The sequence below is a fragment of the Panthera uncia genome, chromosome D4 (assembly GCF_023721935.1).
Source record: "Panthera uncia isolate 11264 chromosome D4, Puncia_PCG_1.0, whole genome shotgun sequence".
NCBI classification, from domain to species: domain Eukaryota; kingdom Metazoa; phylum Chordata; class Mammalia; order Carnivora; family Felidae; genus Panthera; species Panthera uncia.
This window is the reverse complement of record NC_064807.1, coordinates 78,765,124-78,779,082: the sequence shown is the minus strand read 5'-3', so window position 1 is coordinate 78,779,082 and position 13,959 is coordinate 78,765,124. Positions and strand designations below refer to the sequence as shown.

At 53.5% G+C, this 13,959-nt stretch overlaps 1 protein-coding gene across 1 annotated transcript in view; it reads left to right on the top strand.

The window, feature by feature from the left end:
• TTLL11 (tubulin tyrosine ligase like 11) overlaps positions 1-13,182 on the top strand; it is a 236,875-nt gene extending 223,693 nt beyond the window's left edge. The window contains 2 exon segments of the mRNA XM_049637428.1: positions 12,327-12,490; positions 12,492-13,182. Coding sequence (XP_049493385.1) covers positions 12,327-12,490; positions 12,492-12,620 — 293 coding nt within the window. The 3' untranslated portion in view covers positions 12,621-13,182.
• Positions 13,183-13,959: the final 777 nt, after the last annotated feature.

The window sequence follows — 13,959 nt, the reverse complement described above, 5'->3', positions numbered from 1 at the left end:
GGTCCATTTCTAACAGGCTCTTTGAGATGCTAATGAGGTATCCCAGCAGCAAAAAAGCAGTGTGGCCGGGAGCTTGCGAAGGGAGGAGAGCCTTGATTCACGGAAGATATTTAAAGCCTAGGGAAGGAAGGACGGGAAGGGAGACCCGGGCCCAGGCGGAGAGCCTTGCAGGACCCCATGCCCTGCGAACCTGCGAGGAACCACCAGAACACCAGAGCCCCCCCACCCTACCCCACCACCGAGCCAGGACTTGCCAGAAGGATGCAAAGAAAAGCCAGAGAGCGGGCATCAGAGAAGTGGGGAGGATGTACTTCAAGGAGGGAGGCTTCCCCTCTGACCAACGCTGCAGCGAGAGCTGGGAAGGGGAACGGAAGGTGCCCGGTCTCTTGGCAGGAGCAGTTCGGGGGGAGGGGGGAGCTGATCCGGGAGCAGAGCTAGAAAGGTGAGATACAACGTCAAGGCAGCCTTTAATCAGTGCGAGAGCCTGGTATGTTTGGTGGCCGATGGGCGAGGTTCAGAAGCGGAGACACTGCTGAGCTGGGAGCACCAGGCACAGACTCCAAACCACCTACCTCTCCTCCCGCAATTCTCTGCTGCTCCCCCTGCGTTCTGACCCTGTCCCCTCCCCGAGCGTGAGCGCACGCGTGCACACACGCGCGCACACACACACACACACACACACACACTTTCCTGTCCGCTCTGGCAGAGGAGGGCTCGCACACCTCTGTATCCACTTGGTGGCTGTTGGCCAGTGTTTGTGGACTTGAATCGAATCGCCCCGGCTCCTGGCATACAAACCGTCTAGAGCCAGGCCATCGTGGGGAAGAAGAGTTAGATTTGCGCCATGGAAAGGGACACCCGTGCAGGGCTTTGCTCAGTTGAGCTCCGATGGAGGCAGAGAGCTGGAGCACACGGTGAGAAAGGGTCTCCTGGGGAGGTGATGAGCATCCCGCCGCTGGAGACGACCAAGTGGGGGGTCAGATGCCTGTTGTTAGCAATGCCAGGAGGGCAACCGTGGCTCAGAATCTCACAGGGGAGCTTCAGTCGGATAGACGGTGCTAACAGCAGTTGTGCTAAGGTAACTTGCGGCCCCCTCCCTGCCTCTCTAAGTAAGCCTGATGCGGGGCGCAGAGTGCCAAGAGGACAGATTCACAGCCCGGGTTTGAATCCCCAACCCACCTCCAGGCCACTGGACCCTGCCTGAATGTCTGTGCTTCTGTGCACCCCAGAAGCCTGCAGCGCCTAGATAACAAACAAAACCCAAGACAAAGGCAGTTTTGCTGGTAAACAGCCAAAGGGTTATAAAGGCATCTATCCCCCAGACTTTCATTTTGAGGGTGAAATGAGAGGTGCCCCTCGAGAGCTGGCCACAGGGCCTGGTACATATTGAGCACCACTCAGATTAGTTCTTACCCTTTTGAGTGTTATTGTCCTGTGGGGGCCTGGATTTCGTTATCTCTGAAATCCTTTCCAAGCCAGAGGTTTTGACCACTTGCTGCAGAATGTGTTGAGCCTCGGAAGGTTCTGCGGGAGCCATTAATCCCAGGAGAAACGTCTCGAGTTGCAGGAAGCGGTGACCAGTCCTATAGCCCATCTTCCCAGCCAGCAACTCAGGAACTTGTGTCTGCCCGTGGTGGAGTCGGGTGACGCCAGACGGGTCTGCGGTGGGACCTTGGGCCACTTTGCACTGTGTGCCCTGTGCCTAACGAAATGATGGAAGTCCTGCTTGCATCTTTGGTTGTGTTCGTTATTTGGGTGTCCCGGGCTCCTGGCGATAATGGTTTTTCTGCAAGGTCTATCTATGGTTCCTTCCTGACACTTACTCATTTTTCTGTCCAGACAAGGACAAAGGTGATAGTGGCTTGTTGCTGCTGTAACGCGTAAATACAACGACTGGGTGTGTCCCATTCTGTTCTTGAGCTGGGTGGGGAGTGGCAGGAGGGAGGCTCTCTCCTTCCTGAAAGGATGGGCCTTCTGGAGGTCTCCATCTGGTTTGGGGAGAGACAGTGCAGAGCAGTGGTGGGAACCCTGGCATAGCCACTGTCCAACGGTGCGACTTTGGGCGGGTGGTGGGACCGTTCAGGGCTGCCACCAGGTTACATGAATGGGCAGGGAAAACGCACAGTGTGACTCCTAGTGGGCAGAACGCCCCCAATACGTGCAGCTTGTGATTTTTGTCGCTACCATTTTTTTTAAAACATTCAGAAGCCACCATCCCTCCCAATGCTCCCGGAGTCCCAAGAAATCGCCCAGTTTGCCGCTCATTTTACCGAAGGGGAAACTGAGGCCTGGAGAGGGGAGGTGACTGGTTCAAAGCCCCACTGTACTCAGGGACAGCCGCCCTTCCAAGAACCCCGGTCTCCTGACCAACTGCACGATTTTTCCTGTCTGTAATCCCAGCCAGTCTGCTCATTTACAACACAAACAACTGCTGAGCACCTGCTCACGGTCGCTGGAGATGGGGGCGAAGATGCCCTGGCCTCATGATAGTCTAGTGTGGAGACAAGCAGTCAGCTCCCCGCCATAAAAGAAGAAAATGAAGCCAATGTCGCGATGGCACCCTAGGAAAGTGTGGTGACGGCACAGAAACCTTGGATGGGGAGGTCACCGGAGGCTTCGGGTTATCAAGCACTGTGTTGGGCTTCCTCTGGGTGGTGCCGTGTAAAAGCCAGTTGGGGAAGATGTGACGTCCCCACTTTACAGACGCAGAAACGGAGACCCGCCGAGGGGAAACCCCTTGCTGAGGACGAGGCCGCGAGGCCACGGCAGAGCTGGACCCGGACCAGTGCATCTGTCCCCCAGTCACTGTCCCATGAGCCCAATGCCGCCTCATGGGAGATGCTCCGGTCCTTTGAGACCCCAGCCCTGGCCCGGAGCGACTGCACTAATGTCTGGAGGGATTGTGCCGCAGCAAACAAGAGCCAGGCTTCAAGGTGCCCTAAGGATGTGGGGAACGCTTCCGGTGATTAACCACCTTGGAGTTGGTGAAGGCTTCACAGACAACCCTTGCGGGGAACATTCCACCGCGCAGATAGGAATCATTCAGCTAATTCCAGTCAAGATCGTTCAGCTTTATTTCCCACCAACATGTCCAGCCAGAAAGCGTGTATACTTACACGTTTGGAATTTCACTAGGAGATGGAAACATCTATTCTAGGTGGGTAATAAGAAAGATTTAAATCATGGGGAGACGGAAGGAACTGGCATGTAGCCGGCCTAGCCCAGCACACCAGCACCTTGGAATAGAATTATAGCAAGGAAGCTCAGGTATTTTCGAGAGGAAAAAAAATGTCTCCTATTCAGTCTGGGATAATATGCCTGGCTGTCAACAATGATTTGGATTTAATTATATCATCTATGCAAATGTGTTCTGTAAACTGTAAAATAATACATAAATGTCAGATGTTAAGAAGATCGTCATGCAGAAGAAACAACGAGGTTTGGGCGTCAGGTAGGCATGGGTACAATGCTGTCTGGTCCCCCTCGCAGGCCACCTGGCCTCTCTGGGTCTGCACTCCTCAGCGACAGCGTCTCCTTGTGAACATCACCCTGAGAACCAGATGAGAAAACGGATATGCCTCGTAAGCTGGCGAGGCATTCTTGCTGTTTCCGTCCTGGAGCCCCAGAGTAGATGATGGGGTCATTGGAGGGCAGCCCCCAGCGCTTTCATTATGTCCTGTGCGCGAGGACCCCTCCCCAGGGTTGGGGGTGATGGGACTTTTGAGGCCAGAAGGAGCCCGTGGGCCCACCCTCGCCCACTGACCGACAGAATGAGGCCATGGTCCGTCAGGGGCCGCACCCCAGTAAGCAGGTGGCAGTCTCGGGTGGGAGACGTGTGTACGGCCACATCCAAAATGTTGCAAAGGCTGCTTTCTCCAGTGACATCCGTCAACCCAAAATAAAGTTGGGGAAAACGCTCCACGGCTTATCTTCAGGCATGGGAGGCAGGTGGAGGATGCCTGTTTGCAGAGACTGGCAGATCCACACCTCCTTGCCGACAGCCAGCAGAGATGGATGGGGCCCGTCCCTCCCCCGGGGCCAGGCGGGCATTGTTCCTTCATTTCCTCCTTCTAAACGACCCGACGTAATGCTCCGACTTGGCCATCTCTTTGAAGGCCCTCGAAGCAGCCACAGAGTAAAGAAGTTTCGAGAATGGTTCTTGTGATCTGCCCCCTTCCAGCTGTGCGACTTTGGCAAGTCTCTGTGTAAAAGGGGACTGATATTGACACCTGCTTTGAAGGGCTTCTGTGGGATTTAAGTTAATGCTCACGAAGCCTTTAGATCAGGGCCTGGCACATAACGAGGGCTCTATAATTATTAACTATTATGGTTTATTTTCATTACGTTTACGGTGACAGGTCGCTAAAGCAATGTTACCAAAGAGATGCCTCCAACTCCAAGTTTGAGCTGTGAGGGTTTTTCAGGCAGCTGGCGGAGGAGCCGGAAAGGGCGGGGGGAGGATTTCTTCTATTTCTCCTCAACGGCTCAGGTGATCTCAAAGACTTGGGCGGCAGTAGGAGAGTGTGTCCGGCTGCTGGATGAGCCATAAACAGAACCGAGAAGTTGGGGTGCTATGGAATTGTTAAAACCCCAACCCCCAATGTGACTGTATTAGGAGATGGGGCCTCTAAGGAAGTAACAGTTAAAATGAGGTCATAAGGCTGGGGCCCCGATCCGGAGAGACTGGTGTCCTTATAATAAGAGACCCCAGAGAGCTGGTTCAGTGTCTGTGCCACATGAGGACACAGCGAGAAGGCAGCCATATGCAGGCCAGGAAGAGAGCTCTCACCAGAACCGAAACCTGCTGGCAGCCTGATCTTGGACTTTCTACCTCCAGAATGGTGAGAAAGTAAATTTCTGTTGTTTAAGCCCCCACCCTTCCCCCCAGGCCATGGTCTTTTTGTTCTGGCAGCCGCAGCGGACAAAGACGGTGAGGGGAGGAGGGGTGGGCAGTGGGGTTTCGGAGGAGGACGTTTGTTCTGGGCATCCCCCATGGTTCATGATTGCCCACAGCAGGGCCAGCCCAGCACTAGGCTTCTTAACCTCTTTACTTCCCTGCCTCCTCGAGAGCCTTTAAGGAGATGGCCAAGACAGAGCGTTGGTTCCAAAGTTTCCCGATCACCCGTGGGTGCAGAGTCCCCAGCCCTGCGGGTACAAGTACAACTCCAGGGGCCTCATGGCCAACACACAGAATCTCCAGGAGACAGGAACAGGAGCCTGCATTTCTGGCAAGGTCCCCAGGTTATTTTATGCATAAAACGTTTAAAAACCATGGTCCTTGAGGGGAAGGCCAGTCCTCCCCTGGTGTTAGAGGTCCTCCTTCATGAGGGCTCTTGACTTGCCCTTAACATCCACGTCCAACCCAGCAGCAGCTCTCAGACCTGTTGCACTGCCCTCAGACTCTGTCTGGAATCTTATCACCCTCACTGCCTCTGTCACTACCGCTCTGGTCCAAGCCACCCACAGCCTTTGCTTGGACTGGGGCAGTAGCCCCTCGGGACCTCCTTGCTGTCCTTTCACATGTGCCCCGTCTCCCTGGTCTCAACACAGCAGCCGCACCGATCACGTCACTTCCCGTCTCCCCGGTGGCCTCCCGTCTTCCTCGGCATAGAACCCAAAGTCTGATCATGGTCCACAGGGCCCTCCGTGGCGTGGCCTGTGAACCTTTCCAGCCTCATCTTCCTCAGCACAGCTAGAGAAGGGCAGGGCCTTGGCGAGGGCAACGGAGCTCTGCCCCACTTAGCGGTCAAGGGATGGTGCCGGGAGAGACGGGGGATGTGCGGTTTCTCGGAAACCAAGGAAACCGAGAGAGGACTAAATGCAAAGCTGGAACAATGTCATGGCTTTTTGGCTCCATCATTTGAGATTTTAAAAATAACTCCCTCAGAACGTCTTAAAAGGCAGACCTTCTTAGCCCAAAATCCAGCTTCTCAAAGCTCGGGGGCAGGTCCTTTTGCAAATAGGCCGCGTTTTGCAGATGAGTGTTCAGGGTGGAGTGTGGACAGACTGGACTCAGCAGTGAGGAGGAGGATGGGGAGGAAGGGATGGGTTCTCAAAGTGGGGTCCCTGACCAGCAGCCTCAGAGGCACCTGAGCACGTGGTAGGAGTGCAACTCCTCAGAGCTTCTGAACCCGGAGCTCCGGGGGAGGGACCCGAAGTCTGTGTTTGCACGAGCCCTTCAGGGGACTCTAGACTTCTAGAGCCTCCGGTCTGGACCATCTTGGTCTCATGAGTCTGCACGGCGTCTAAGAGAAGGGTTCTCAGAGGGTCGTCTTTCCCTGTGCCCCTTGGCTTACCTTGCTGGCCTCAGGTGTAAAGTGGCAACAATAACACCTGCGTCACAAGATCGCTGAAAAGGTCGCAGCCCATTCAAGGGGATTAAATGGCTCTTTATTGGTGCCTGCTGTGTGCCAGGCTGTGCTGGGCACTGAAGATGCAGAGAAGATTGGGGCAATGTCCCCGCCTCCAGGAGCACACAGTCCCACTGGGGAGACAGCCACGTACCCATGGATTTGTCCCAATACATAGGAGGAAACAAGGGGCGATCCCAACGAAGGGCCATTAGCTCTACCTGGGGATGGGCCAAGTGTAGCGTCCTAGACCTCCAGACATTAGAGGCTGGGTTGGGGTATTTTTAAGATTATATATATATATTTTTTTTTTCTAATTATTATCAACAATGAACATGCATTATCTTACTTGGAAAATACAGAAAAATAGAAAGAAAGATACAAAAATACCCTATAACTCCCTCCCCCGCCCCCACACGGTGTGTAAGTTGCTGGTGAATACCATTGTGTGCTTTTTGTTTTCCTTTGGAAGAAATATTTTGAAATACTCGCATGGCTCTAAAAACTTTTGCCGAGTTGCTTTTCAAAAGTCCCTAGCAATTTCACCATCAACTCACCAGTAGCGTTGTTTTACATTTGTTGTTAATGGGTGAGCAGTAGGCTTCAATGGCAGGTTTTCTCTCTTCCTTGCTAATGTATGTGAACTACCCATTCACGTGCTTTGTCCATTTGAGGACTCTGTAAGGCTTAAGTATTTTTAACATGAAATTAACTACCAAAACCAGACTTAACGTTTAATGCCCCCCACCCCTGATTCCTAGGGTTTTATTGCAAAACAATAAATGCATCAGAAATAAAAACAGTGATGTGCCAAGTGCTTATGATTGTGCTTATGTTCTCATTAATAGTGAAGCAAATGTAACTAGTCTCGGTGTTCAACAGTGGGGGATATGGCGAAATGATATACAAAGTAAGATTTGATGGAATATTCTGCCACTATTAAAATAATGTTATGAAGGCTATAGAGCAACATACAAAAATGTTTACGATACCATTTTAAGCACAGTAACTACAAAGTTTTGTGCATGCTGTTATTACGAGTGAAAACACATCTTCTGTAGACAAAGAGTGGTTTGAAGGTCAGTTGTCAAGGATGCTTAGGTTCTAGAAAGCGGACATTCATGAGCTTGCCTTTGCTTTCTGTTGGCCTTCTCACTGTATGTAAGAAAGAGGGAGAGGGGCGCCTGGGTGGCTCAGTTGGTTAAGCTCAGGCTTATGATCTCGCGGCTCAGGCAATGATCTCGCGGTTCCTGAATTCGGCTCAGGCAATGATCTCGCGGTTCCTGAATTCAGCTCAGGCAATGATCTCGCGGTTCCTGAATTCGAGCCCCTCATCAGGCTCTGTGCTGACAGCTCGGAGCCTGGAGCCTGCTTGGGATTCTGTGTCTCCCTCTCTCTCTGCCCCTCCCCCAATCTTGAGCGCGCGCGCTCTCTCTTTCTCTCTCTCCAAAAGAATGAATGAATGAAAGAAAATAAAGGAAAGAAGGAGAAAGCCCCAGAGGGAACATGTGGACTGTCAGTGAGGATCTGGAAAGGGCAGGGGAGGCCATCCGGGTGGGAACCCCAGCAGCCCTACCCTGGGAAGGCCACTTGGACTATCTGAAGTGCATTTCCTCCTCCTGTTTTCTTCCTCCCTCCACCCCTAGTCCCTCAGAACCCTACAAAGGCTCGATTCTCTGCAGCTCAGCAAATATCGAGCTGAGTCCGGCCGCCATTTCCTGGGCCAATTGATGAAATGAGGAGCAAGACACTCAGCCCCTCAAGGCGGCCATTGTGGGGACCGGCGACCCACATGTGCATGGTGTGCAGTGTGGGGTGTCCTTCTTCCCAACCCTCACTGGGTTTCTTTCTTATTTTGGTGCTGGTGATGGTAGTGCAGTTTGAGGTCTGGAGACCTGGGGTCCTAGTCCTGCTTATGCTGGGCCTCGATTCCACTCCCCTCTTCTGTAAAAGGAAGTTGCTAGACCAGGCTTTTGGATCGCGGGGAGGGATGGTGCTCGGCTGGGTATGAAGAGACAAGAGTCCCTTAGATGAGTCCCTTCTGGTGAGGGAGGTCTGTCAGGGCAGGGCTCTGAGCCTCCACCCACCTCACAGGATTGCGTTCGAGGAATAAAGCCAACAAACACACTCCACTATACAAAACAGGAATCCCCTGACCGGAGAATGTGCTCAGGCTGTACGAGCCATGGGACTCCGCCTCGGCTCGCTCTCCTCGGACCCCTTCCGTGCCTCCCGGCTCATGTCCCCTGGCCTTCCAGTCCTCTCTGGTCTAGTCCAGCTGCCCCTTCCCCACCTGTCCTGCGGCAGGTGCCCGGGGCCATCACTGGGGCCACACGCCCCACCTCCTCCTCCTTCCTCCCAATTCTCAGCCCAGCCCACCCCTTCCGGCTCATCTCTGCCCATCAAAGCCCTACCCATTTTGCCCATTCCTTATTCCAGGAATGAGATTCAGGACCTGCAGTGCATGAGGCCGGTTCAAATCCATCCCAGCCCTGCTGCCCTTATCGGCATGTAACCCGAGCTCAAGTTATTTGGTCTCTCTGGGCCTCTGTTTTCTCACAGGCACAATAAGAGTCGTAGTGAGGTCAGAGCACCCCGTACACCAAGCCTGGTTCCTGCAAGTCAGTAATGTCCCTTACTCCTCACTCTGCTTCTATTTTCCTTGCATGCATATAAACTGTATCAAAGCAGAACGTGTATTCAGGAAGGTGGCATCGTGTTTTCTTCAAAGTGATACATGCACATAACCTCAAATTCAAGTGGTAGCAAAGGGTTCACAGTGAGAAGCAGCTACCCCTGCCTCGCCTCTTTCCACCTCCTAGAATTTTCCATTGCACGTTTTAAAATTGGGTCCGTGACTTATTCATTCCATAATGGGAAGCCTGTGTTGCCCTCTCGACCCTCCTACCCATTTTGTCCACCCCACCGCCTCCGGCAGTCATCAGCTTATTTTCTGTATCTGTAGGTCTCATTCTGCTTTTTGTTTGTTTATTCATTTTGTTTTGTTTTTAGGTTCCGCAAAAAAATAAATAAATAAAATAAGGTATGTGTTTACTCGAGAAAATCAGGACATGTAGACAAACAAGAACAAAACCCAGTGTAACACAGGATGTCTCCTTTCTCTTTTTAGAAGGTCTCCTTCCAGATGATTTAGTCATATTTTTCGCCCAAGAAAGGTCCTTTATATTTTGTCTGTGCATTACTGCTTCAATCGTAGCCTTATTAGTTTAATTAAGGGAAAGAAACTAATATTGGTTAAGTAAAACGCATTCAGTGCTTGCTACTCAGACTGTGCTCCAAAGAGCAGCCACGCGGGCACCACCAGGAAGCGTGATGGGAATGCGGTGTCTCAGGCCCCACCCCGGAATCTGCATTTTGACAAGATCATGCATGGTAAATTTGTTTTTTAATGTTTACTTATTTTTGAGAGAGAGAGAGAGAGCACGAGCAGGGGAGGGGCAGACAGAGAGGGAGAGAGAGAGAATCCGAAACAGGCTCCGTGCTGTCAGCGCAAAGTCCAGTGTGGGGCCTGAACCCACGAATCGTGAGATCGTGACCTGAGCCCAAGTCAAATGCTCCACTGACTGAGCCATCCAGGCACCACAGTGTCATGTGCATTAAAGCGGGGGGACGGGGTGTGTAGACCAGGGCGGCTCAAAGTTGCAATCCACGAACTGTTCTGCACAGTCCTGGACAAGAGGCTTTGAGCCAAAATGTAAACCAGTGCCGCTTCCTTTGTAGAGAAAGACTTGCTACAAAATACTGCCAGCTGAACTAAACAATGTGATTGATGAGGAGGGTGATTTATATTCTGGCCCAGGCTCCTTATCTTGTCAGAGACCGGGGACACACAGTTCCCGGACTCGGCACCCATCTGCCGTCCACACTTTGAGTAGCACTGTCGAGATCACACGGTTCTGGAATGGGAGGCTGGGGCTGCATTGGGTTTCTCTGGCTTTGGATCCTGGCGCCTTGCACCCTGCTTGGGTCTGACCCTCCCGCTGACTGTGACAGACGCACGTGCACGCATGCACAAATGCACACAGATGCACACGCATGCATCCACGCTCACACTCTAGGAGAGCCCGGGCCCCTTGTCGGTGATTAGGAAACCCCTGTCTCTCGATTCAGACGGAAGCTCCCTTTTCCCTGTGTCTCTCTGCACGAGACCTCTGTTTGTATTAAGAAGGTTTTACGCCAGGGTCCCTGTTCCCTTTATCAGCTCCTCCTGTCAGGGCCCAACAGAGCCCTGGAGAGAGCATCTGGAGCCAAGAAAAGCTGAGCAAAAAAGCTTGGATGGATTCGGATGGAGACAAAGAAACAACTTTGCTCAGCTCAAGTTCCCAACACAAGAAGAGCTCTCAGATCCCAGGGTCCATCTATAATCCAGTATTTAAGCCTCCAGGCCAGGCTTCTGCCTGAGGACAGAAGCAGGGGAGCAAGGCCACTGGGAAGCTATGATTAGCAGAGGCAAAGCCAGCCTCCTCTAAAATGCCTGTGGCGTTCCGTCCAGCCTGAGCGTCACCTTCCCCGAGGAGTCCAGGCAATCCCCTGACTTTGGGTCATGGGGTTCAGTTTTGCTTGGACATTGGAAAGACTCAGAACGTTGTATGTGGTACCACTTATTAAAAGAACTGGGAGTCAGGGGCACCTGGGCGGCTCAGTCGGTTGAGCTTCCGACTTTGGCTCAGGTCACAATCATGAATTACAGCCCTGCATCGAGCTCTGTGCTGACAGCTCAGAGCCTGGAGCCTGCTTCGGATTCTCTCCTTCTCTCTCTCTGCCCCTCCCCTGCTCGCACTCTCTCTCTCTCTCAAGATAAATAAACATTTAAAAAATCTTAAAAATACATAAATAAACTTAAAAAAAAAAAAAGAATTGGGAGCCAGAGTTTGAATTTCCAGGCCACTATTCTCTGGCTGCGTGACCTTAGGGAAGTTACTCAGCCTCTCTGAATGTTGGTTTCCTCATCTGCAAAGCGGGGCATAATAACACTGATCTCAAAAAGGTTCTGTGAGGATTAGTGGCGATGTCTGTGAAGTACCTAGCACTAACCCATTTGTTCACTCATCCATTCATTCACTCACGTATTCAGCGTTGTATATTGAGCACTGGGCATCTGGCCCTGGGGGAGCAGAGGTGAGCTGGAGGTCCCAACTCAGCCGGGAAGAGAGAGGCTGTTGGAAGGACCACACAAATGAACACCGAACAGGCCGCCGTCGGCTGCAAAGGAAAGGGCTAGAAGCCCGTCCCAGCGGCCGCGTCTGATCTGGGGATCAGGGAAGCTTTTCCTGAGCGGGGGATTTTGAGCTCTGATCCCAACGATGAGTAGGAATTTATGAGGCAACGTAAGGGAAGAACGTTTCAGGGACATAGTGGGGACTGCCATGACCTTCTAGAATATCATTTCGGGGAGAGAGAAGGGGTAGAGAGAAGTAAAATTTGCATACAGCAAAACGCACAAAACTTCAGGCACAGTGTGTGACAGGCCCCCACACCCAGATAACCAACACCTCTATCGACATGTAGGGCATCGCCGTCAGGGGTCTCTGAGGAACAAACTTTCCCCGTTGTTATCGACATCAGGGGCTGGGTTTTGACGCGATGTTTTGTGGTGGCACAGAGGGATGAGGCCTTGGGCCAGGCTGCGTATGAGCTCTGCCACCTCCTACCCGTGTGACTTTGCCCAGCGGGCTCCGCTTCTCTGAGACTCAGTTTCCTCATCTGTAAACCAGTGCTGAGCCTCCCCCACATGACTGATGAAGGGGTCGACTCCGCAGATGGTCGTGAGCGCCCAGCTGGTGCCTGGCACAAGGCAGGCCCTCTGGGAGCTTAACCCAGAAACTAAAGTTCCTGGGACGGAAATGGTGGTGAGCAAGGAGCCCGGTGGCTGGAGCGGCGCCATCCCCGGGCAGCGTGTGGGCCCCTTTGGCACACGACCCCCGCCCCCCTTAATGCTGGTCTCTCTGTCCGCAGGAATGTGCTTGCAGGCCTTCGTGGAGGCTTTCTTCTACCTGGCTCAGAGGAAGTTCAAGACGCTGCCGCTCCACGAGCAGGTGGCCTCGCTGATCGACCTATGTGAATACCACCTGTCCCTGCTGGACGAAAAGCGCCTGGTGTGTGGCCGCAGCGGCCCGGCGGGGGGGTCGGCCCCTGGACAGCGGCAGCCCCCCGGACGCCACCCCCTCGGCCCCGCCGGTGGAGGGCCACCCCCCGTCCTGCACAAACAGCGCCCCCAAGGCAGCGCATTCCGGACACGCTCTGTCCTGATGGCCACTCGATGCTGCCGATGAAGGGTAAGCCCTCCGGGGCCGAAGAGGACCCTCTGTGCTCCCCGCCTGTGGATGGAGGGCAGGCCGCGGAGAACCCCCGCGGGACAGCCCCCTGCCTGACATGCTGTCTCCATGTTCTGCTGAGCTGTGCTTTGAAACAGGCTGATGGCACCCACCCGCCTTCCTCTCGGTGGTCCAACTATGTGTGAGTCATCGGTGGACATATGACATCCCAAACGCGACAGATGGCATCTTCTATTCTGGGCTCACAGGAAGCAGCCACCGGGGTAAAACTGTTGCGTTCGGGGCACGGGGCGCCAGCGATCCTGAGCCCGAGCTGCGGAGAGGAAAGAACTCGAGATAGCTGAGACTTGGGTCTGCCGGGGCCTCCGAAAGAACACTGGTTAAATCCCGGGGACATCACGCTGATTTCCTGCCACCGTGCTGTGAAAACCGAGTGGAGCTAGTGTGTGGGCACGCCCAACTCTCCCATCCCGATCGTGTGCTCCCCGGGTGTAGTTAACAGACTGGCCTCATTTATTTCATTAGCTTGCCTGTCACTGTCATGTTCGGTTTGTTATTCATTAAGAACCAAGAAGTAACTAGGTAAAGGCTCCTAGAGTCTCAGGGCTGACAGGAGCCTCAGAGGTCATTTTGTTTGATTTTGTTTGACCTCGACCCCAAAGCAGGAGTCCCAGGGTCCTGTGACGGCACCCCCTCACCCCACATGGATGAGGTGCCATCACCTGGCCGGCAGGTGCCTGGCAGGCACTTGCCAGAGGGCCCCTGGGTGGGAGGAGGGGCTTCCGAGGGGAGGACAAGAAAACCCCCTTAAGGGCCGGTGTGAGGGGGAGCATGGTGTCAGAAGCTCAGGACAAGGGGCGCTCACACCCCCCCTTCCAAGAGACCCTTTCCTTGTCTCCATCTGTGTCCCCAGGCGAACCCCTTCTCAGAGGGGAAGGTTCAGAGGCAGCCAAAGGTGGCATTTTGGAAAACCAAGCCCCGCAGAACTCGCTCTGGGCTGCTTGGTGACAAGAGCCACCTGTAATGACCTTGTTTCCCAAGCAAAAAAAGCAGGACAGGTGGCCTAAGACGGGAGGGGCGGGAGGAACCTGATGCGCCCCTGCATAGGGACATTCTAGAGGTATCAGTCAGCTCGGGTAGTTTTGTAACACTGTTCCCATTTTCAGAGGAGCAAAGGCCGGCCTGGGGGGTCCCGTGGGAGAGTGAGGCTTGGTCCAGTTCTGTTGGTTGACCCCTGAGCCCCATTTCCTTTATGTCCCCTGGTGAACGTGACTCAAGTTCCAATCGCCTCTGCTCCAGGTCTGCCTGCCCTC